A 25,824-nucleotide genomic window follows, 5' to 3' on the forward strand; every position below is an offset into this window, starting at 1 on the left:
TTTAAAAATTTTGAATTCGGTTTTGAATTCGGTTTTCGGTTAAACCGAATTCAGAATTTTTAAAACCGAAAACCGAATTCAAATTCGGTTTCGGTTTGACTTGATCCGAAAACCGTTTTTCAAATTCGATTTGGTTTTTTTCCGGTTTGGTTTCGGTTTGGTTTTCGGGTTCCACGGTTTCAAACCAAATACTGACCACCCCACATAATACTTGAAAAAAAAAAAAAAATTGAACTCGTGAAACTTCTTCACACAGATTACTCCATTATTGTAATCTCTAAACATGTCGATGAATTGTATACATAGCGAAAGTTGTTTGTTTTATTGTGAGTATACTCTAAATCTCTTTAAAGGTAATAACGCGTAATGTATCTATCTGCAAGAAATTAAAATAAATAGCATTAGAACATTCATTGAAATAAATAGATCACATGTTTGATTTAGATAATAACGTTGAAAGATGTAACAGTATGAATGCGGAATGCCGATGTTAAATATATTAAAATCATCTGATCTATTCTATTACCATTTTGGTATCTAATCTAATGTAGTATAATGATAATGATAATGATTTACTGGTACTTACAACTGAGTAACCCCATATAATTTGTTTATTTTTTTATTTAGGTGAAATAACATCACTTGAAAGAACTTACTTTGGTGCCATGGAAACTTAATACCCATTTCAAGTGACCCGCTCACCCAAAAATTACTGCCACAAAATCATCATTTTGAGCAGTAAACAAGATCAGTTTCCACACCAAAATCCACATCTCAAAAACCCAAGCCATACCATCACCAAAAACCATATCAAAACGACCATTCCCACCATAATCATCAACCACTGCTGCACCAATGCCTTCAACCAAAATACCATAACAAACCCTTCAAACAACTGCACAAACAGAACCATTTCCTTTGAAAATACAAAATGATCATTTCAATATGCATAACAACATGTGGATATAACACATAACGACAGCAAAGCATACTCTTAACAATACCAACCATCATAACTAAATCCAAATAGAATCCAGCATCACAAGACCTGCTTCACTTAAAAATCCTGCATATTTGACTTTTGGTCCACTTTGGTCAACATTTACAGAAATAAGCAGCATTTCGGAAAATTTCTGTTGCCACTCACACATAAACCATAAAGAACACTTGTCACACCAGTCACCATCCCATAAGACCCTTTGACTCAAAAAGTCAACCCTCTCTAAAAACCCTAAATTCCACCTCAGATTCAAGCCTAAAACCCTACAACCATTTGACCCGTTTGACTTTTTTTATCATTATAATTTAACAATAGTGGTTAGACCCATTTATAATAAAACATACATGTTGTCAAGCGTGATTTCAATATAACATACCCATTTGACTTTTAATCAATAAAACATATCCATTTGACCCTTTTGACCCATTTATAACAAAACATACCCATTTGGACGAATTCGTCTTTTTTCGTCATCTTAATTTAACAAAATGGTTTGACACATTTAGGATTAAACATACCTCTTGTGAAGCTTGGTTTCATGTCTTTTAAATGTAACTAACATTTATTACTACAATCAACCTAGCGAAAGAAAAGCATGTAACTAACATTCAGAATCATAAATGGAAATAAATAAAAAAACATGCATTATTATTACAACACAAATAAACATAGTAATAGTTGATAAATTAACAAAAAACAAACCTTGGAATAAAACTGGAAATGAGGCGGCGAATTGACGATTACATGTTCAATTTCAATACCGTCGATGGAGACGAGGAACCCTATCGTAGAAAATATATAACAACTTATGCAACACATGATAAATATAAATATATATAATGAAAAAGAAGATGAGAGCTTGATACATACAAAATCTACCAAAAGCAAAAACAAATAAGATGGTTACCTATTCTGAGATCAATCATTGCAACATATTTATCATGACAACCATTCTCATTTCGAGAGTGCATAATCCAGAATCTGATAAAAAGTTGCTAGTGAAGTATTTGTCATAAACCTGAAGTTCTAAACAAATATATAACGTAAATAAAAATACTAAACCACATATACAGAAAAATATCACGGACAAAGATGGATAACGACAATTCTCATCTTCAAAGCCTTCTACAAACGTAAAACACAATAATTTTTAGGGGCCTATTTTTTTATCAATAGTAGCTCAAAGAAACACTTTAAACCATAAAGAACATGTCTTAACTTGTTCATGATATTTAATTACATAAAGTATTAACTTCGGATATTAGATTATCGAGTGTAGTCTTGTATACGTATTATCATCAATATAGTTGTTTAGTCTGATATATGCACTATATGAAACACATCTTTGTTGAAATTATTAAAACATTGATAATTTGTATTCTGATGGTAATTTTCTCAAAAGGTCGAACATAAACATATGTTTTCACTAAAGCATTTGAATATAGTAGCTAAATCCATGAGATGGATGATATATCATAAAACATCAAATCTTACTATACATTTGTGACGTATAAAGATCGACATTAAACCATTAATCATAAGGGAACAATTGTTATACAAATCCAAATATCGACACCTGAAGTGCTTTCGGGTCAACAAAATTCAACCCATAACAAAAGTTGACATGTTTCAACCTACAATCCAACCAAACATCTCTTCAACTCTAGTAAATGCAAAGCTTGTAGGTCACATTGATACATTAAAGAAGTATATGCAAACGTCAAATGCAAAGCTTGTAGGTCACATTGATAGATTTAAGAAGTATATGCAGACCTTTTAAATGCAGAGCTTGAAGGGCTATCATTTGATGGACCTAGGAAGTGTTAGAAATAAAACACAATCATTGCAAATAAAAGATCAAATCGTTATCGAACAAATCAATGAAAAAAAAACCTTGATTGCTATTAAGATTCTGCAAAACTCCATATAATCTTCATCTTCGACTATATGTAGTCAAGCATAAAGCTGCAACATATTTTCTGTAGAACAAAATTGTTATCTCCAACTATATAGATAAGATACAATATCAAGATGGAGAACCACTATGTATCTATTTGCGTATATGTTACTTTAACTAGGATTTAAACAAAATGAAAATATCTTCAAAGAAACGGACGATGAACAATAATCAGCGTCCTAAGGCATTTAAAGAAGAAAAAGTGCATATAACACAATCAAAGATACATGAAACATAAATTATTTTGCATGTCAAAATAATCACATTAACCTACAGAGCAGGTAGAGGAGCTGCTGACAAATGGGGCCGAATTCAGCTTGGTACTTTGCTTTACAAAACCCTAAATTGTATAATAATCAGAGATCTAAGAAAGAACCCTAATTTGAAAAAGAAGATGACAAATTACGTACCCTTTCTATCATAACCGGTCCTTAACCATAACCATAAGAACTAGAACGTGTTAGATAACGTATGATTTTATTGCGAGGTATTGACCTCTATATACGACATTTTTAAAAGAACAACTGCATTTATTTTACATTATAAACCATAACTCTTATGATAATACAAGCTTTAGACAATATAAAGATGATTATCGTTTAGCGATAATCTTAGACTTACAAACTTTACATGTGATGATAACAATACGATTTCTAGCATATTTTACATTACAAATCCTCCGATATGCAGTTTTATTTTTGACACAAATATGCATACTCAAGATCTTGTTTAAATTCAACATGTTGCAGCGGAAGCTTCTAATTATCACCTGGGAATGAACATGCTTAAAACGTCAACATAAAGTTGGTGAGATATAGGTTTAATGCCGGCAGCAATATATATATAGACCACAAGATTTCATATATAAACATTTTAATAAAAATATTCTAAGTGGTTGAGCACTTGGTAACCATACTTAACATTTAATCACGTCGCATATTCCCTTTATTATGAAATCTTACTACACCGTACCAAGTGTAGTTACGAAACGAAGTACTGTGCAACCGTTGAATACTGGTCGTCCAGTCCGGTTGGGGTTGTCAGGCCCGATAGATCTATCAACAGGATTCGCGTTTACAATACCGCTGTAAATAATAGTTACCAAGCTACAGGGAAGTATGCCAGTGGTACAACTCAACGTAGAATATATTTTTCAGTTACTTGTGTCCATAACGTAAAACATAAAATACATGTATTCTCATCCCGAAATACTTAGAGTTTAAAAGTGGGACTATATACTCACTTTTGTCTTGAAGATATGTAATTTCGACTTGGTCTCCGATTGATATCACGAACCTATCCATATATAATATATCAATACCTTTTCTTTTTAAAAAATCGTCACATATATATACTTGTTATACTTTTAATACTTTTAATAATTCCTTAGTCCGTAGTTAGCAGCTCGATGTTAGTAATTCAATTTTAATGGTTCATTTTTAGGTGTTTAATAAACCCCCAATGAAATAAATAAAACCCCCATCGAATATGTATTGGTCGAGATTAATCTTGACCCACGGTACCGGTGTTGTCAAATGACGTGTTGCGTACATAAAGTACCGGTGTTGTCAAATGACGTGTTGCGTACAATCATGGGATCTTATGATTAATCTTCTCGTATTGTTTACGGGTGATCCTGAACCATATAAAATTAAATTATGAGTACATATATATAAAATATCATGTTATTTTAAAAAGATGTGATTTATTTAATTTTTCTCCAATTATTTTCGTGACTAAACAAGTCTTGGATATCCGATTTTGTTTTGGTCATAGTTTCTTCGTTACAACTCCGTTTTCGTTGGTTCAACTTGCCACTTCCTTGGATCGAGTCCCTCTTTAAGAATATGAACTGTAAATACCTTAGTTTGTATTCGAAATCACAGGTCAAAGGTCAAACTTTGGTGAAACTTATGAAGTTAATCATTTTTGTTACAAAAATATCATTTAATGACCATTTTTCTAAAAACACTTATACTTTGAATTAAATCATGAAATTTTTATGTGTTAACATATTCATAAGAAATATCATTTTTCCAGAATATAAACCTCCAATTCAAAGTTCAAGATGGTTTTTAATTATCCAACCCCAAACAGCCCCCGGTTGCACTCCGACGTCGTAAAAACAGTTTTTAAGGTGTTCTTTGAAAAAACCAAGTTATACCTTGTTAAATTAGCATATATTTATGTTATATTACAGGTCTTGAAGTATTTTAAAAGTTAAGTTAGAAGGATCTATTTAGTTTGCAAACAAGTTTGAAAACATTCAAACTATGTTCTTGTTGTTAAAATTTTATACCACAAAATAAGATAGCTATATATATATGAATCGAATAAGGTTATGAACAAAGTTACTACCTCAAGTTACTTGGACAAGATTGCTGTAAAAGAGAAGTAAAAAATCTAGAACCAAAAGAGTGATGGAGTTGGATGAAAGATTGGAAGTAAACTTGTGTTCTTGAAAGGATTCTTGAAGTGTTTTTGTAAGGTTTTTCTTATGGTGTTTAAGTGATGTTTTTATGGCTAGATCTTCATGGATACTAGCTGAATGGTTATGGAGTTTCTTAAGAGTGTGTTTTTGGTTAAAGAAATGTGTAGTAAAATGAAAATGGAATGGAGTATAAATGGTGGTGTAAAAGGTGTATAAGTTTGTAATTTTGTGAAAAAATCTTTTAATCATGTGAAATTGTCATACTAGATAACAAAAGTAGTTACCTTATACATAAGGCATTGAACAAGGGCTGGTTGGTGGTGATTTGATGTGTATATACCAATAGTAAATACGTATAGAGGTTAGGTATGATACGAGTACATATACTCTAGATATACGTATAGAAAATCTTGTGAAAAATGGAATGAGAATTCAAATATAGCTATCTTTTGTGAATATACTTATATTGTTTTATGTATTTAAGTCTTTAAAAGTGATTAAATACATTACATATACGATATATGTATAAACATTATATGTTATAAGTATTTATGTCAAATAACGTTACGTATGGTTATCGTTTTGAAAACTTAAGTTAGTAGTTTCAAAATATACTTATAACTTATTGTTATTAATACAAAATGAGATATTAAAACATCCTTAGATCATGTTAAATATGTATATATACATATATATACACAAACGTATAATTATCATATGTTATATAGTTCGTGATATCATCGGTCAAACTAGACGGTCAAACGTTGTGTAAAACTCATTTCAAAAACATAAGTCTCAACAATTTGGATTGCTTATCATGTTGGTAAGGTTTAATTTATGTAAATATTAATCTTATAAGTATAGAACGATCGAAAAAGTGCGGGTCATTACAGTACCTACCCGTTAAATAAATTTCGTCCCGAAATTTTAAAATTGTACCTATTTTGCGTCATCGAGAAACAAGTGTGGATACTTTTGTTTCATCTGATCCTCTCGTTCCCAAGTAAACTCGGGACCCCTTCGAGCATTCCAACGAACCTTAACGATCGGTATGTTGCTCTGCTTGAGCTGTTTAACTTCACGGTCCATGATTTCGATTGGTTCTTCGACGAATTGTAGTTTCTCGTCGACATGGATTTCTTCAAGAGGAATGGTGAAATCTTCCTTTGCAAGACACTTCTTAAGGTTTGAGACGTGAAAGGTATTATGTACTCCGGCGAGTTGTTGCGGTAACTCGAGTCGATAAGCTACCGGTCCAATGCGTTCGATGATCTTGAACGGGCCTACGTACCTTGGGTTCAGTTTACCCCTTTTGCCAAAACGTATTACACCTTTCCATGGTGATACCTTTAACATAACCATGTCACCGATCTGAAACTCTAATGGTTTCCTTCGAACATCAGCGTAGCTCTTTTGGCGACTACGGGCTGTTTTCAATCTCTCCTTAATTTGTACTATCTTTTCAGTAGTTTCATGTATGATCTCGGGACCAGTTAATTGTCGATCTCCTACTTCATTCCAACAGATAGGAGATCTACACTTCCTCCCATACAGTGCTTCAAATGGCGCAGCTTTAATGCTCGCATGATAACTATTATTATACGAGAATTCTGCTAACGGTAAATACTTATCCCATCCGTTTCCAAAATCGATCACACATGCCCTGAGCATGTCTTCAAGAGTCTGAATTGTTCTTTCACTCTGCCCGTCAGTTTGCGGATGATATGCGGTGCTCATATCCAAACGAGTTCCTAGGGCCTCCTGTAGTGATTGCCAGAACTTTGAGGTAAATCTACTATCACGATCGGATATAATGGAAATAGGTATTCCATGCCTTGAAACAATTTCCTTTATATACAATCGTAATAGTTTCTCCATTCTATCCGTTTCCTTTATAGGCAAGAAATGTGCAGACTTGGTGAGACGATCAACAATCACCCAAATGGTGTCGTATCCCCAGGCAGTCTTTGGTAACTTCGTGATGAAATCCATGGTAATACCATCCCATTTCCATTCTGGGATTTCTGGTTGTTGAAGTAACCCTGACGGCTTTTGGTGTTCAGCTTTGACTTTGGAACAAGTTAAACATTCCCCAACATATGTTGCAACGTCTGTCTTTAAATTAGGCCACCAATAACGTGTCTTAAGATCTTGGTACATCTTTCCAACTCCAGGATGTATCGAGTATCTTGTCTTATGTGCCTCGTTCAATATCAACTTCCTTAATCCACCCAACTTCGGTACCCAAATACGATTTGCAAAATATCGAATTCCATCTTCCCGTATAACGAGTTGCTTCTCATACTTCTTCATTATTTCATTTCTTATGTTTTCTTTAGTAAGTGCTTCTCGTTGAACTTCTTTGATTTGTGAGTTGAGATTCATGCGAATTTTTATGTTCATCGCTCGTACTCGAATTGGTTCTCGTTCCTTTCTGCTTAATGCGTCAGCCACTACATTCGCTTTCCCGGGATGATAGCGAATCTCACAATCGTAGTCGTTTATCAGCTCGACCCACCTACGTTGCCTCATGTTCAGCTGTTTCTGATCGAAAATATGTTGAAGACTTTTATGATCAGTAAACACAGTGCATCTAACCCCATATAAGTAGTGTCTCCATATCTTTAACGCAAACACGACTGCTCCCAGTTCTAGATCATGCGTCGTATAATTCCGCTCGTGAATCTTCAATTGTCGAGATGCGTATGCAATAACTTTCTTTCGTTGCATAAGAACACAACCAAAACCTTGTCGCGAAGCGTCACAATATATTTCAAAATCATCGTTCCCTTCAGGTAACGATAAAATAGGCGCCGTAGTTAACTTCTTCTTCAGTAATTGAAATGCGTTCTCCTGCTCCGAGGTCCATTCGTATTTCTTCCCTTTTTGCGTTAATGCTGTCAACGGCTTAGCTATTCGGGAAAAATCTTGAATAAACCTTCTATAATAACCGGCTAAACCCAAAAATTGGCGTATCTGCATTGGTGTTTTAGGAGTCTCCCATTTTTCAATGGCCTCAATTTTAGCTGGATCAACCTGAATTCCTTTGCTACTAACAACGTGACCAAGAAATTGCACTTCTTTCAACCAGAAAGCACACTTAGAAAATTTAGCGTATAGCTGTTCTTTTCTCAACAACTCTAATATCAACCTTAAATGCTGCTCATGCTCTTGCTCACTCTTGGAATAGATAAGAATGTCATCAATGAAAACAATAACAAACTTATCTAAATATGGACTACAAACTCGATTCATGAGGTCCATGAATACAGCTGGCGCATTTGTCAACCCAAACGGCATGACCAAAAATTCGTAATGACCATAACGTGTCCGAAAAGCAGTTTTCGGTATATCTTCTTCTTTGACGCGTAATTGATGATAGCCCGATCTTAGGTCAATTTTCGAGTACACACATGATCCATGGAGTTGATCAAATAAGTCGTCAATTCTCGGTAGTGGATACCGATTTTTGATAGTTAACTTATTTAATTCACGATAATCTATACACATCCTAAAAGATCCATCTTTCTTTTTAACAAATAGAATCGGAGCTCCCCACGGTGAAGTACTTGGTCGTATGAATCCACGATCCAGTAATTCTTTTAACTGACTCTGAAGTTCTTTTAACTCGGACGGTGCAAGTCTATATGGAGCACGGGCAACTGGTGCAGCTCCTGGTACTAAATCTATTTGAAATTCTACAGATCTAAATGGAGGTAGTCCCGGCAACTCTTCCGGAAAAACTTCAGGAAAATCTCTTGCCACAGGCACGTCGTTGATGCACTTCTCTTTTTCTTTCTTTTCGACTTTATTAACATGTGCTAGAATAGCATAACATCCCTTTTCTAAACACTTCTTGGCTTTCAAACAGCTAATGAGTTTTAGCTTTGAGTTACCCTTCTCTCCATAAATCATCACCGGCATTTTATCCTTACAAGGAATGCGAATTGCCTTCTTGGCACACACAACTTCAGCTCCTACTTTGGACATCCAGTCCATGCCGACTATTACATCAAAACTTCCTAATTCTACGGGTATTAAGTCAATTTTAAATGTTTCTCCGGCTAAATTTATTTTACAATCACGGCAAATTTTATCGGCTTTAATTAGTTTACCATTAGCTAACTCAATCATGTACTTAGCATCTAGAGGTAATGATGAACAATTCAATTTAGCGTAAAAACCTCTACTCACGTAACTTCTATCGGCACCAGTATCAAATATAATAGATGCGGATAAGTTATTAATGGTAAACGTACCCGTAACAAGCTCCGGGTCTTCACACGCCTCTCTAGCATTAATAACAAATGCTCTTCCACGTGCAGATCCATTATTCTTCTCTGGATTCGGACACTGGCTCTTATAGTGACCTTGTTTTCCACACCCATAACAAGTAATGGTAGCCAAAGCAGTTCTATTTGCATTGGTGGCAGGAGTCTTGGTACCATTTGTATTTGTAACGAGGGCCCTACAATCTTCAGCAAGATGACCCTTTCGATTACATTTGTTGCATACCACATTACAGTAGCCAGAGTGATGTTTGTGGCATCGGTTACATAAAGGATTTTGTCCTTTGTAACCAAAGCTTAAACCACTACCCGCACCTTGCGTGATTTCTTGTTTCTTAAAAGATTGTTGTTGGTTACCTCGATCATAATTTCCATTCCACTTTCTTTTGTTACCTGATACCTTCACATCAGTATTGGATACTTTCTTATCCATGATGACCTGATCCATTAGCTCGTTTGCCATGGTTATAGCTTCATGAATTGTCTTAGGTTTCGATGCTGTAACATTTGCCTTGACCTTTTTGGGCAAACCATCTTTGTACATTTCAATCTTCCGTTCTTCGGTTGGGACCAATTCAGGACATAGCAAAACTAATTCCATGAATCGCTGATTGTAGTTGGTGATTTCAGTACCAATAACCTTCAGACTTCGTAATTCATCTTCCAACTTCCTAACCTCGTTCCTTGGACAATATTCGTTGATTAACATTGTTTTGAATTCTTCCCATGGAGTATCATAAGCTACATCTCCTCCTACAGCCTTCACAAAATTTTTCCACCACGTGAGTGCACTATCTTGTAAAGTGCACGATGCATACTTGGTCATGTCCTTTTCAACACAACCACTGATTTTAAACACAGTCTCCATCTTTTCTATCCACCGGGTTAAACCGATCGGTCCTTCCGTTCCACTGAATGATGAGGGCTTGCAAGCTTGAAAAGTCTTGTAGGTACATCCTACACGAGGATTTGGGTTAACTGCAGCAGCTCTTGCAGCTTCGACCCATAACATTCTGTCGTTCACTCGCTGGTTGATGAATTCCTCGACTTCTTGTTCCGTCATTCGATTCAATCGCGCCATTTCCTAATGAAAGAAAATAATTATTCACATGGAATATTATAGATGTAGTGTGTATTTATAGTACATTATAGCTTGTTAACAATATGAACCAGGTATTATTATAAAAGCCTTTTCTTCTTATTAGCATTTTATAATTATATCTAGGGTAGTACCTACCCGTTAATGTTCATACTTAATAGCTTAGTACAGAACCAATTACTACAATCTAAATAATACTTAACCATGGAAAATTATTGCATTTCATACTTCACTATTTTACATATACTTATCTTACATCGAACATTAAGCAAACCACACTAATAATATTATACAAAACATCATATGATCCCATGGTTTAATACGGCAGCGCATCGTTTGGTCTATTTTCTAGGACGTTTAGGTTCAAGGAATGGCCTAACGCTTATCCTAGCTGTATGCCTATATTTTGGCTGTGGGGCTGAAGAACTGGATGCCGGGATAGAACGAATAGGAATAACGGGAATAGGGGTGGTAGTGTCTAGTGGAGTTGGTGCCACATCATCCTTACTAAACTCGGGATTTGAATTTTCTAATTCATTAGCCTTTCGTTTCTTTCCTAGTTCGAACTTGTCTTTTGTAATTTCCTGTATTTCTTCCTCGGGTTCACTTTCCTCCTCGGGTTCACTTTCCTCCTCGGGTTCACTTTCCTCCTCGGGTTCACTTTCCGGGTTCTCTATAGTCGGTTCATCCGGAATTTGTGAGTCTTCCCCAAAGATATTATTTTCGTCATCGGATAGGTTAATGACTGGAACACCATCTGAAGATTCTGGTTCGGAGTCGAGAATGTGATAACAAGTTTTGAGCCCGACATCTATCACACAACAACTAACCCATTAGTACTACATAATATTTACATATAAATTTTAACCAACAATGATAAGCAATGGTTTTTAAATCAGACCCGGTCAAAGTCCAAACTTACTAATGTATCCTAACGACTTATCAGTTAGACACACTAATGCAAACCTGGTTCGCTAAGACCACCGCTCTGATACCACATGTCATAACCCGTCCTTAACCATAAGAACGTGTTAGATAACGTATGATTTCATTGCGAGGTATTGACCTCTATATGCGACATTTTTAAAAGAACAACTGCATTTATTTTACATTACAAACCATAACTCTTATGATAATACAAGCTTTAGACAATATAAAGATGATTATCGTTTAGCGATAATCTTAGACTTACAAACTTTACATGTGATGATAACAATACGATTTCTAGCATATTTTACATTACAAATCCTCCGATATGCAGTTTTATTTTTGACACAAATATGCATACTCAAGATCTTGTTTAAATTCAACATGTTGCAGCGGAAGCTTCTAATTATCACCTGAGAATGAACATGCTTAAAACGTCAACATAAAGTTGGTGAGATATAGGTTTAATGCCGGCAGCAATATATATATAGACCACAAGATTTCATATATAAACATTTTAATAAAAATATTCTAAGTGGTTGAGCACTTGGTAACTATACTTAACATTTAATCACGTCGCATATTCCCTTTATTATGAAATCTTACTACACCGTACCAAGTGTAGTTACGAAACGAAGTACTGTGCAACCGTTGAATACTGGTCGTCCAGTCCGGTTGGGGTTGTCAGGCCCGATAGATCTATCAACAGGATTCGCGTTTACAATAACGCTGTAAATAATAGTTACCAAGCTACAGGGAAGTATGCCAGTGGTACAACTCAACGTAGAATATATTTTTCAGTTACTTGTGTCCATAACGTAAAACATAAAATACATGTATTCTCATCCCGAAATACTTAGAGTTTAAAAGTGGGACTATATACTCACTTTTGTCTTGAAGATATGTAATTTCGACTTGGTCTCCGATTGATATCACGAACCTATCCATATATAATATATCAATACCTTTTCTTTTTAAAAAATCGTCACATATATATACTTGTTATACTTTTAATACTTTTAATAATTCCTTAGTCCGTAGTTAGCAGCTCGATGTTAGTAATTCAATTTTAATAGTTCATTTTTAGGTGTTTAATAAACCCCCAATGAAATAAATAAAACCCCCATCGAATATGTATTGGTCGAGATTAATCTTGACCCACGGTACCGGTGTTGTCAAATGACGTGTTGCGTACATAAAGTACCGGTGTTGTCAAATGACGTGTTGCGTACAATCATGGGATCTTATGATTAATCTTCTCGTATTGTTTACGGGTGATCCTGAACCATATAAAATTAAATTATGAGTACATATATATAAAATATCATGTTATTTTAAAAAGATGTGATTTATTTAATTTTTCTCCAATTATTTTCGTGACTAAATAAGTCTTGGATATCCGATTTTGTTTTGGTCATAGTTTCTTCGTTACAACTCCGTTTTCGTTGGTTCAACTTGCCACTTCCTTGGATCGAGTCCCTCTTTAAGAATATGAACTGTAAATACTTTAGTTTGTATTCGAAATCACAGGTCAAAGGTCAAACTTTGGTGAAACTTATGAAGTTAATCATTTTTGTTACAAAAATATCATTTAATGACCATTTTTCTAAAAACACTTATACTTTGAATTAAATCATGAAATTTTTATGTGTTAACATATTCATAAGAAATATCATTTTTCCAGAATATAAACCTCCAATTCAAAGTTCAAGATGGTTTTTAATTATCCAACCCCAAACAGCCCCCGGTTGCACTCCGACGTCGTAAAAACAGTTTTTAAGGTGTTCTTTGAAAAACCAAGTTATACCTTGTTAAATTAGCATATATTTATGTTATATTACAGGTCTTGAAGTATTTTAAAAGTTAAGTTAGAAGGATCTATTTAGTTTGCAAACAAGTTTGAAAACATTCAAACTATGTTCTTGTTGTTAAAATTTTATACCACAAAATAAGATAGCTATATATATATGAATCGAATAAGGTTATGAACAAAGTTACTACCTCAAGTTACTTGGACAAGATTGCTGTAAAAGAGAAGTAAAAAATCTAGAACCAAAAGAGTGATGGAGTTGGATGAAAGATTGGAAGTAAACTTGTGTTCTTGAAAGGATTCTTGAAGTGTTTTTGTAAGGTTTTTCTTATGGTGTTTAAGTGATGTTTTTATGGCTAGATCTTCATGGATACTAGCTGAATGGTTATGGAGTTTCTTAAGAGTGTGTTTTTGGTTAAAGAAATGTGTAGTAAAATGAAAATGGAATGGAGTATAAATGGTGGTGTAAAAGGTGTATAAGTTTGTAATTTTGTGAAAAAATCTTTTAATCATGTGAAATTGTCATACTAGATAACAAAAGTAGTTACCTTATACATAAGGCATTGAACAAGGGCTGGTTGGTGGTGATTTGATGTGTATATACCAATAGTAAATACGTATAGAGGTTAGGTATGATACGAGTACATATACTCTAGATATACGTATAGAAAATCTTGTGAAAAATGGAATGAGAATTCAAATATAGCTATCTTTTGTGAATATACTTATATTGTTTTATGTATTTAAGTCTTTAAAAGTGATTAAATACATTACATATACGATATATGTATAAACATTATATGTTATAAGTATTTATGTCAAATAACGTTACGTATGGTTATCGTTTTGAAAACTTAAGTTAGTAGTTTCAAAATATACTTATAACTTATTGTTATTAATACAAAATGAGATATTAAAACATCCTTAGATCATGTTAAATATGTATATATACATATATATATACACAAACGTATAATTATCATATGTTATATAGTTCGTGATATCATCGGTCAAACTAGACGGTCAAACGTTGTGTAAAACTCATTTCAAAAACATAAGTCTCAACAATTTGGATTGCTTATCATGTTGGTAAGGTTTAATTTATGTAAATATTAATCTTATAAGTATAGAACGATCGAAAAAGTGCGGGTCATTACACTTTCGAAATCGTATACCTCTTAGTCGCAAATCCATGATTTCTCATATGTAGACTTGAGAATCTTGTTCATAGTTTTTGTTCCTCAAAAAACCCTAATTTCAATAATGAGATGCCAAAATCACATACCTGTAAATCGCGAGATCATCAACCTTGTGGGTAAAATCATGATTAGTGGCGAGCATTTTAGAAGAAAGCTAGGTTTTCCTTTTATGTGGTGAATGAAAGTGAATTTGTGAACACTAAATTGAATTTTGAAGAATCCCTGTTTTCTATCTTTCATCCCGTCTTTTTTTTCTAATGTTTAAGCCTATTTTAGTCTCAATATTGCTAATTTAAAGATTATGAGGTCATAATCATAATATAAAAATTTTAATGGTCAAGATTAAGCGTTAATTAGAGATAGAAGGCTAGGATTAATTGTTATTATATAAAATGACCTATTTTTATGTTTGTTATTATATATAGTATAGAGTATAGATATAGATATAGATATAGATATAGATAGATTATTATTATTATTATTATTATTATTATTATTATTATTATTATTATTATTATTATTATTATTATTATTATTGATTATTGATAGCCGGTTTCATTATTATCACATTTTATTGAAAACATAAGTACGGTTACAACAACATAACTACGCTTACAATTGATCACAACATATCTTACCATTATGTGCTTAATGGTAAGATATTATTTCAACTTTGAATGGTCTAGTAGTGAATGTTGAACGAGTCAACACCAATGTCATTCAGATATTATAGACAAACGCGATGAATACTGAATGGTTCAGCATTCTGAACCATTCAATTAAGGGATAATCAAACATATATGGTCTAACATGAAATTTGCATTATATTAGTTTGACATTTGATGCGACAACTTATAATCAGTCGAGTGTATTTGTCAAGGTATTCTTTGATGTTATTAGTTGTTGCTGTTGAGGTTAGGTGGCATTTTGGGTATTTGTTCGTTTGTTGTTTTGGGGTAGGGTATATCACTATATCCTGTGCCATTGATTTGTAATTTGATGTTCCATATCTTAATATATGAGCTATTTTCTTTAAGAAAAAAAAATCAAAAAAGAAAATAATAGTAATAGTTGTAATTTGTAAACTAAAAGAAAAATAGATGATCCAACCCTCATATTTTCAAAATGCTTCAACTTGATTCCTTTATAGCCAGCAAAATACTGAACAAACCATTATATATATTTATAATAAACATAACAATAACAATATATACGGTTCACAACTTATTCATTCTGCTAGGTGACAAACAAATAGTTTAGCCCAAAAGCACGATAGTTCATCTTATTACATGTTGAGTATATGAAACCAAGTGCAGACTTATCTATTTCGAACCCAGAAGACCGTTTTGGGCATAATTCTCGACCGAGTCAACAAGCGTTTCTTCAAGTGGTCTATAACGCCACCCCAGCTTCTGTAGTTTCTCGGATGTAACTGAATATAATCCTTTTGGCTCAATAAATCTACCAGTCCCATTGAAGTAAAATAGAGTTAGTGTGGACTAAAAACAAACACAAACTCAAATCTTTTCAATCAGATCAACATTTGTTTACCAAAAAGATTGATTCTTACTAATAAACAAAAAGATCCTAACTGTTTGTAAATATAAACAAGTGTTTCGCCTAAATATATGCAATTTCGCCCTTTATTTCTATTCACGATTATAACATTTTTTTACTCGGAAAATGTCTAAAATAGGAAGTCAACGAAATATTCCCAGAATAGAAAGAGTAATATAGAAACAAACCCACTTTTTTGGATACTTGTAGTCAGGATAATATTTCTTCAATATTTCTACCAATTCCTTAGCCCGAATCGGGTGCGATGTGCATATGTATCTTCCATTGGCCTCGGGTTTTTCATATACCAAAATCAGCGCTTCGGCCAGATCACGTACATCTACAAGTAGCCTCAGTCTGTTCTCCAGTTCTTCATATCCTTCTGTAGACACGCAAAAATGAAATAAAAAGATACCACTTATAACTCGAACATTTACAAAATGTCAAATCGATAAAGTTAATACAAACACAATCACAAGATATTAAAAAGGATGTAGACAAACACACACAGAAGAGAATATAGCGCATTAGTAATATAAAAATACCGACCTTTAAGGAGCTTAATAAGAACCAAGCTACTAGCATTCATTGTGCTCTGCAGTATTGGCCCGATAACTAGAGTTGGGCATACGGACAGAAAATCGATACCGTTTCTTTTTGAAAATTCCCATGCTTGGCTCTCTGCTTGTGTCTTCGAAAGACAATACCAATCCTGTATAGCAATTTTTATCATAACTTATGAATGGCTCAATTTGGTTTATGTTGAATGTCTTGCTTAAAAGGGACAAGGGTCAAATGTTGCCCAAACTGTAGTATTCAAAAATATAGTAACCTTAAACTAGAATAAAACTGAAATAATATAATAACTGTAGAAATATTTGACATGCTACTTGTTTATAAACAACCAAAAAAGTGACCCCTTTTAACCTGCAATCATATTTTGCCACTTCTAGCTTGCAATGACCGAAATAGTTTAGGAAGTTAATGGCAAAAATGACATAGTACGCAGTACGCGCCACGTGTATCCAGAGTCATTCATTATTGCAAAGTGAAGTACTTTTTTGATCATGATTTGTTTGTAATGAAAGGTGAAAATTTAGAAATATGTCACTTATGATACAAACAAGAGTTGGCATCATAAGTTTACGTTCTTTTAATATTATTATTATATTATTATTTTATTTTCTAAACGTGAAGTTCAACCTTTGGCCGACTAATTCATAAGGCTACGTTAAGGAACAGTTGAAATGATTACATTATTTGATCTGCAGAATTCTTGATCTGACCAAAAAGTCTCGTCCATTGGTTGATCAACGGGTTTGTTAGGTATCATCATAACAGCAGCTACAGAGGACACGAACACAACCTTCTTCACATTTACTTCACAACAAGCCTTAAGGACATTTAGTGTACCGTTAACGGCTGGCTCAATCAATTCTACCTGCAATGAAAAGAAAGTACTCAAACTTATAGATAGCAAAATTACAATAGTAATCATCATCATATACTTTAAAATAGCATCTGGGCCATTTTCAACTCGTTCAGCTTTATGTTAATCGAATTGACCAAGATCTTCATACGTATCATTCCATTCTTCAGCATTGTGTGGGTCTTGTTTGTTTTAGAATATATATTTTTTCAGCAAAAAATAATGAAAAAGATAGCATAACACAAAAATGACCAATCATTAATATATGAGTAACGATATGTAGGTCGATAAAACCAATCTAATTGGCCTAATTCACTTAATGGTTGACACATATTTTGATCATGTTCTCTTATCTTTTTCGCTGCGTTTGCCATGTTTTTCACTCTCTGTTATACCTCAATACGAAGCTTAGTGAGGGTAGGAAGGGGCTTTGGCCCCCACAACAAAGATAAAATTTGTAGCCCTTTGAGTTACGACAGTCCGGACATTTGTATCAACTAAATAAAATTCATATTCATACAATTTTTGAAATAACTTAATTAACTATTATAGTGATCTTGCTCCACAATGAAGAAGTTCAACCTCTAGTTATAGTGATCCCGGCCCCCAAATGTACAAGTTCAAGCTCCGTCACTATTTACAGGTCTACTTATTTAAAAAAATAAAACATCTTCCTTTGTAAACGGGTTAAATTGCCATTAATAGTCAAAATACAAAATATAGTGAACATTTGAGTGAAAGTGTGAAACTTACCTCGGGATTTGGTACAGAACTAGATGGAACAGGACTGGCAGTATGAAACACACCATCACATCCCACAATGGCTGCACAAATTGACTCGTAGTCGAGAAGATCAGCCTTGAATAACTTCAAGTTTTCTGATGCTTTGTCTAGTCTCTTTAAATGAGCATATTTCTCATCCGCTGTCAATATAAAATCAACATATTAAGCAACAAATTCGACCAGAGGCGGAACACAGTGCCACCAAAGGGGGTATCGCCCCAGCTCGTTTTACAACTAAATTACAACAAAAAAAATAAATTTTATCATTCATATTCGACCCGCATAAACAAAAAATTTAAGCCTAGAAAAAAAGATCATCAAGTACACAATATACAAGGGTGCAAGTTTATTACATTATTTTCAGACCAGCCCACATGTTAGTTAGGTGTGTTTGTGATTGCCTTCTAGAGCAAATAATTAAATTCAAACATCAACATATATAGTACTCCTTATTTACGGAATAATTGTTATTTTGTAAGGAACAGACATTTAAAAACTAGTAGCCTAGTCAAATTGGTGTAATGTTCCCAAAATACCCTCATATAAATATTAGCATTAAAATTGTCTAAACTATCATTTAAGGGGTATACTGTTACAATCATGTTGATCTATCAAAAATTGATTTGGAAATATCACTAGCCTTATTTTTACAAGCAGTTAAACACCTACTACAATAATCAACAATATCAAGCATACTCTTACACATTTTTTCTAATAGGAATATGATATCTTATATCTACAAACTTTAAATTGATTGATAGCCTAATACTATAACATAGACAATTATAAACGCTTAACACCCACTAAATTAAAGAAACAATTTCTTTAAAAGAAGAACTAGTAATAATAATAATAACGATGGTGTTGTTCGTTTTGTGCTTCATAATTTCACCAAGCCACAAGCTCCCTCTTCTCCTGCTCGACTTAGTCTTGTGGATGGTTCGGTGCGAGATCATAACGATGGTTTTGACGTGGCTCTCCTTGATCGTTTGTTCTCTAAGGGGTTTCGCACGGTTAAGTCTATCCCTCCCAAGTGTCGTTTGGGGTTTTCTCGGGTTTTGAAAGGTGCTCTTGATAAGGTGATCTCTAAGCCTGATGACATTTCTACTTGGGTCTCTTTGTTGGTGTTACCCCTTTGTACCCTTAAAACCTTTCGGCCACGGAGTAGTCGTGAGTCTCGGTCTTCGATAAAGCGTCGGCATCAGGAAGAGAATATTTCCAGTGCTATTCGCTCTTGGGGGACAGCGGGTGGTAGTTTACAGCTTGTGGGAGAGTCTTTGGCAGAGGATTCTCCTATTTTGTCAGTGGTTGATGATGAGGGCCTTGATTTGGAACAGCGTAATATCAAACAGTGTCGTAGGAAGATTTGCGATGGCCATTACACCGCTGCAGCTCGTGTTCTTTCTTCATCAGGCGTTGCTCCTTATAATGATGCCACACTTGCGGATTTACAGTCTAAGCACCCTTCCTCTATAGCTCCATCATTGCCTGATATGCCGGTTGATCACATTCATCTCGTTACGACTTCTGCTGTTGTTTTGGGTCAGATTAAAAGTTTTCCTCGTGGCACATCATGTGGTAGGGATGGTTTGCGTGCTCAACACCTTATGGATTGCTTGAGTGGTGCTGCTGTGGCAGTCTCAGATGAGTTGGTTGACTCAATTACCGGGGTGGTTAATCTCTTTCTAGCTGGAAGGTGCCCTATGGAATTAGGAGAGTATATAGCTAGTGCTCCCCTCACACCACTTGTCAAGCCCGGTGGTGGTATTCGTCCTATAGCTGTGGGTACTGTTTGGCGACGTCTTGTTTCGAAGGTTGGCGCTGCTATGGTTGGCCAGTCATTGGGAAGTTACTTCGATGGTCTTCAATTTGGTGTTGGTGTTTCTTCAGGTGGTGAGGCCATTCTTCATGCTGTGAATCGGTTGATTGAGGATCGTGGTTCTGATGTTGGCCTTTCGATGTTATTAGTTGATTTTCAGAATGCATTCAATCTAGTTGATCGTACGGTCATGTTATGTGAAGTTCGTCGCCTTTGTCCGAGCATTTCTCAGTGGGTTGAATTTTGCTACTCTAATCCAGCCAGATTGTATTATGGGGACCACACCTTATGGTCTTCTCAGGGGGTGCAACAGGGTGATCCCCTTGGTCCGCTACTTTTTGCTTTGGTCTTACAACCCTTGGTTTCTAAAATCAGAGATAATTTTGAGGTATGTCTTCAGGCGTGGTATTTGGATGATGGCACTATTATTGGGGACACTTTGGTGGTGGGGAAGGTTTTGGATTTGATTATGGAGGACGGGCCTCGTTTTGGGCTACATCTCAACGTTGAAAAAACTGAAATTTTCTGGCCTACGGAGGACCCTCGCAGCAGGCTCGTAGGTGTCTTTCCTCCTAATATTGCTCGACCTTTAAATGGTGTTAAGTTGCTTGGGGCACCCGCTAGTTCCGATCCTGGGTTTATTGGTGATCTTGTGATGCAAAGGGTGACCAAGTCCATTGCGCTTATGGATAAGGTTGCTAAGCTTGGTGATCCTCAGTGTGAGTTGTTGTTGCTTAGGGCATGTACTGGAGTTTCTAAACTCTACTTTTCCTTGCGTACTTGTCCTCCTAGTATATTTGAGGCGGCTCAACGCGCTTTCGATGGAGCCCTTCGATCTTCCTTGGAGCGTATTGTTACTGCTTCAGGGCCTGGGTTTGGTGATTGGCAGTGGCGGCTTGCCACCTTGCCATTTGCATTTGGAGGGCTTGGTGTTTATTCTGCGGGAGATGTTCGTCATTATGCTTTCCTTGCATCTCGATTACAGTCTGCTGGGTTGCAGACCAAGCTCCTACGTCTTGCTGGTATTGTTGGTCTTGGTCGTGCTTTCGAAGATGCTTTGGGTCTGTTTAATCAAACGGTTGGGTTTGATTTTTTGGGTAATCAGAGTGAGGTCGCTGCCCCAATACTCATGAAGAAATTGGCAGATGTTTATTTCACAAAGGTTACCGCTTCTGCAGAATCCACTTTTTCCTTATCTCCACGACAATCGGCATTGTGGAAATCACAACAGGGGGATCACACCTCTGCTTGGCTAAGGGCAGTCCCTATTTTGGGGTTGGGTCAGACGATGAACGCAAAGACTTACCGATGTGTGTTGTGTTACCGGTTGGGTGTTCCTTTGTTCTCTGTCTCGACGGCATGCTCTGCCTGTTCACGGGTTTTTCATGGGGATACTTTCGGGGATCACGCGGTGTCTTGTGCTGGTATGGTGGGTATTAAGCATCGACATAATGTTGTTCGGGATTCCCTTGTTGATGTTTGTTATCGATCTGGGATTTCAGCGAGAAAGGAGGTTGACATTGGGTTGTCTGGAGGGAACGACAGGGCCCTCAGACCTGCAGATGTGTTACTTTATTCCTGGGATCGTGGTCGTGATGTTTGTGTTGACCTGACAGGGTCTTCTCCTTTGACACAGTCTGGGCTTTCTAACTTCGTCCCTGGACGTGCTGTGGTTGATGCGGCTCGTCGGAAGCGGGTCAAGTACGAATCTAGCTGTCAGGCGATTGGTTATGGTTTCATTCCTTTCTCATTTTCTTCGCTTGGGGAATTAGAGAAGGAGGCTGTTTCTTTGCTAAAGCGGGTTCAGAAGATTTCGATGGCGCAAGATATTGGTGCCGGTGCTGCTGCTCATATTTTTACTAGGATAGGTTTTGCTATTGCTAGAGGTGTGGGGGCCCAGATTGTCTCTAGGCTTCCCACTAATTTTTTGTAAGTTTTAAAACTTTTAAGTTAATATAATTTCCATTTCATAATAATAATAATAATAATAATAATGGGAAGAGTAATTACAAGGGTTTCTAACGGTGCCATGAACAGTGTAGCTTTTAGAGAGCAAATGCTTGACTAACCAAGATCCTACAAAACCACCTGCACCTGTTACACACACGATTTTTCCCTTGATTGTTGCCATGAGAAATAGTCACTCTTAAACACAATCAAACTTAAAAACGGAATTTACTTTGTATTGGTGTTGATATAGACCACGGTACCAAGCGTACTGGTGTCACTTTGTGTGACTCTTAAACTCAGCGGTGGAATTCAAGTTTAGTCCCTCGTGTTCTTTTCAACTTTATTTTAGACCCTTAATTATGTATATTACTCCATATTCTCATGTTTTTTTAGACACAAAAGTAGAAACAAAAACAACGTTGTATTCCCGATTTATTTAGGAAGAGAAAGAATGAAGAGAAAATGATACAGTCGGAATATTTAGATACTAACTAGTTGTGAAGCGTTCGCTTCGCGCCGGGACTTCGTTTTGAATGCGAGTTAAAAAAAAAAAGTTTTGATCTATTTTGTAAGAAATCACGAATTTTACAGGAAAATCTTACAAATTAGCTTTATAGTGTGGACGTAAACTCAAAACGACAATCAAGTTGAACTAAAACTACGAATTCTTCCATGAGTTCTAGTATATAGGATAAAAAAATAAATAAATAAATAAATAAATAAATTACTTTATTAATCTTTTACTTAAATAAAAAATATATAATTATTTAATATGTATTCGTGATATAATTTAAAGATGATATTACACAGAATTTATGTGCTTAAAGGTGCGATAGTATTTCAACTCTGAATAATTTAACAGTGAATGTTGTCAGAAACAAACGCGATAAATACTGAATGATTTATCATTATGAACCATTCAATTAAATTAAGAGATAATCAAACGTAGATGGTCTAACATGAAATTGCATTATATTAGTTTGAGGTTTGATGCGACATCTTATAATCAGTCGATTGTATTTGTCAATGTGTTCTTTGTGTTATAATAATAATAATAATATAGATATGGATAGTCAATTTTGGTGTATACATATAGTCAATTTTGGTACACAAAGTATGTATTTTTATATTGAGATTTTAGGCTATAAATACTCATGAATGCAAGCATTAAACTTGCACCATTTCTCACACTTACAAAGTGTTTCTTTCTTTCTCTCCATTATCATCTTTGTTCTTACACTTCATTATTAGTATTCTAAATCAAGAATCAAACCACTAAAGGTAGTTATAAGCCTACTGAATTATAACATCAAGAATCAAACCACTAAAGGTAGTTATAAGCCTACTGAATTATAACACGTTATCAGCACGATAATCTTAATACTAAATATGGTTGGCTCTGCCACCAAAATGATATATGGTCGGTTATACCACCAAAATGATATATGGTCGGTTATACCACCAGAATGATATAGGTCGGTTATACCACCTGAAAAAATATATGGTCGACACTGTCGCCAAATTTTCATTTATGTTTACTAATATTTATATTTTTGTTATATAACATTTATTTATGATTGCTTACACATGGTCGACACTGTCACCTACTTATCATTTATGTTATATTAAATTTATGTTTAATGTTTATATACTTATGAATATAAATTGACTCTAATTTATCATGATGTTTGTTTTAATTTTTGATAATAGAAAATGTCGAATCTGGAAAAGCTTAAATTTACTCCTTTAGAATCAACTGGAAACAACTACATGCCATGGGTTATAAAAGTAAAAATGCATCTTAAATCAATGGGCATTCTTGAAACCATAAATGAAAACAACACTTGTTCTGAAAAAGAACAAGCTACGGCATGTTGCTTTATTCATCAACATATTGATGAATGCTTACAAAATAATTATGTGACTGTAGAAGATCCCCATGTTTTATGGGAAGGTCTCAAAAGCAGATTCAATAATCAAAGAGAAATTTTACTTCCAGCTGCAATGGAACAATGGAGAACATTAAGGTTCCAAGACTTTAAGAAAGTAAATGAATACAGCTCAGCTCTGTATAATACATGTTCACAACTTAAATTCTGTGGACATGAAATTAGTGATGCAGACATGATGGAGAAAACTTTCTCCACAATGAATGCTGCAAACATCACAGTGCAAAGAAATTTGAGAATGCTAAAGTTCAAAACATATCCTGAACTTAATTCATATCTCTTAGTTGCAGAGCAAAATGATGAGCTATTAATGAAAAATCAGCAATCCCGTCCTACTGGTACACTTGCAATCCCTGAAGCAAATACTGCAAATAATTATAAACAGGGACAAGGACGCGGGCAAGGTCGTGGTTATAATAACCATCACCATCATCATGCCAAAAGCCATAACTATGGTAGAAACCATCCTTATGGTAATGGTAATGGGCGTGGACGTGGTCGTGGTCGTGGCCGTGGTGGTCAAAGAAATAGTAATCCACGAAAATATAAATATCAACCACAAAACAAGCCCATTAAACAAGATGTTGAAGAAAATTCTTCTAAAAATTCTGAAGAATCTTGCTACAGATGTGGTAGAATGGGCCACTGGGCTAATACTTGCCGAACATCTAAACATCTTGTTAAGATGTATCAGGATTCGCTGAAAGGTAAAGAAAAGGAAGTAAATTTTGTGGATAATATTGATCCAACAGTCACTGAGAAACCATCTGATTTATATGAAGATTTCTTGAATGTTTAAGTTGTGTGTCTTTTGAAAAATAAACGATTTAATATCGTCTGTCTTTGTCATTATGTTTGCTAAATGTTTCAGTACTATCTATTTGCGTTTAAAATATTGTGTAATATTAATGTACTCACTATTTATTTCTTATATATGAAGTTCAATATGAATTTTGCTGGAATACAACATCAATCAAGTGGTGGAGATCTCTGTATAGCAGACAGTGGAACTACACACACTATACTTAAATCCGAGAAATATTTTATTGATCTAAAACCAACGGAAGGAACTATACATACAATATCAGGACCTGCTAACTTGATAAAAGGGATAGGAAAGGCAAATTTCATACTACCAAATGGTACAAAATTTTTAATAAATGATGCCTTATTTTCTCCCAAGTCAAGCAGAAATTTATTGAGTTTCTCCGACATATACCTTAACAGGTATGATTATCAGTCAGTGACAACAGAAAATGAGAAATATTTAAGTATCACTGACAAGAGTCATGTGGTTGAAAAACTGCCAAGACTTAGTTCTGGATTACATTATACACATATAAATGTACCAGAAATACATATGGTAGTTAACGAAAAATATATTGATCCTGGTGTATTCAGTTTATGGCATAACAAATTAGGCCATCCAGGATCAACAATGATGAAAAGGATTATTGAATGTACTCATGGACATCCACTAAAGGATAGAAAAATCCATCATGATACAATGGTTCCATGTACATCTTGCTCTCTTGGAAAATTGATAACTAGACCCTCACCACTTAAGGTTGAGAAAGAATCACCAATGTTTCTTGAAAGAATTCAAGGTGATATATGTGGACCAA

The 25,824-nt window shown here is 34.8% G+C and overlaps 1 protein-coding gene and 1 long non-coding RNA gene across 4 annotated transcripts; both read right to left on the reverse strand.

The window, feature by feature from the left end:
- Positions 1-253: 253 nt before the first annotated feature.
- LOC139893771 (uncharacterized) lies at positions 254-14,958 on the reverse strand. Of its 3 annotated transcripts, XR_011774698.1 has the most exons (8): positions 14,689-14,958; positions 3,232-3,297; positions 2,894-2,979; positions 2,774-2,813; positions 1,908-2,018; positions 1,703-1,782; positions 657-895; positions 254-376 (listed from the first exon to the last, which is right to left on the reverse strand). It is a non-coding gene; the product is annotated as an uncharacterized lncRNA (long non-coding RNA). The 3 variants fall into 3 exon arrangements; XR_011774699.1 differs by lacking the exon at positions 14,689-14,958 and having other exon boundaries at positions 1,908-1,981; positions 2,894-3,367; XR_011774697.1 differs by lacking the exon at positions 14,689-14,958 and having other exon boundaries at positions 2,894-3,367.
- An 887-nt stretch (positions 14,959-15,845) lies between these two features.
- LOC139893772 (cinnamoyl-CoA reductase 1-like) lies at positions 15,846-22,492 on the reverse strand. The gene is made up of 6 exons (XM_071876960.1): positions 22,311-22,492; positions 18,452-18,621; positions 17,525-17,710; positions 16,819-16,981; positions 16,462-16,651; positions 15,846-16,173 (listed from the first exon to the last, which is right to left on the reverse strand). Exons 1-6 carry the CDS (start codon positions 22,429-22,431, stop codon positions 16,035-16,037), a joined length of 969 nt encoding a protein of 322 aa, XP_071733061.1. The 5' UTR covers positions 22,432-22,492; the 3' UTR covers positions 15,846-16,034.
- Between the last annotated feature and the right edge of the window lie 3,332 nt (positions 22,493-25,824).

The sequence above is a fragment of the Rutidosis leptorrhynchoides genome, chromosome 2 (genome assembly GCF_046630445.1).
Source record: "Rutidosis leptorrhynchoides isolate AG116_Rl617_1_P2 chromosome 2, CSIRO_AGI_Rlap_v1, whole genome shotgun sequence".
Lineage (NCBI taxonomy): Eukaryota > Viridiplantae > Streptophyta > Magnoliopsida > Asterales > Asteraceae > Rutidosis > Rutidosis leptorrhynchoides.

What these genes read in the sequence shown, in the direction of transcription:
- LOC139893772 (XM_071876960.1), bottom strand. Translation starts at nt 22,431, where the DNA reads ATGGCAACAATCAAGGGAAAAATCGTGTGTGTAACAGGTGCAGGTGGT. An exon ending in AATTCTGCAGATCAAATAAT is followed by an intron (nt 16,982 to 17,524) that starts GTAATCATTTCA and finishes ATTGCTATACAG; the next exon opens with GATTGGTATTGTCTTTCGAA. An exon ending in TCTTATTAAGCTCCTTAAAG is followed by an intron (nt 16,652 to 16,818) that starts GTCGGTATTTTT and finishes GCGTGTCTACAG; the next exon opens with AAGGATATGAAGAACTGGAG.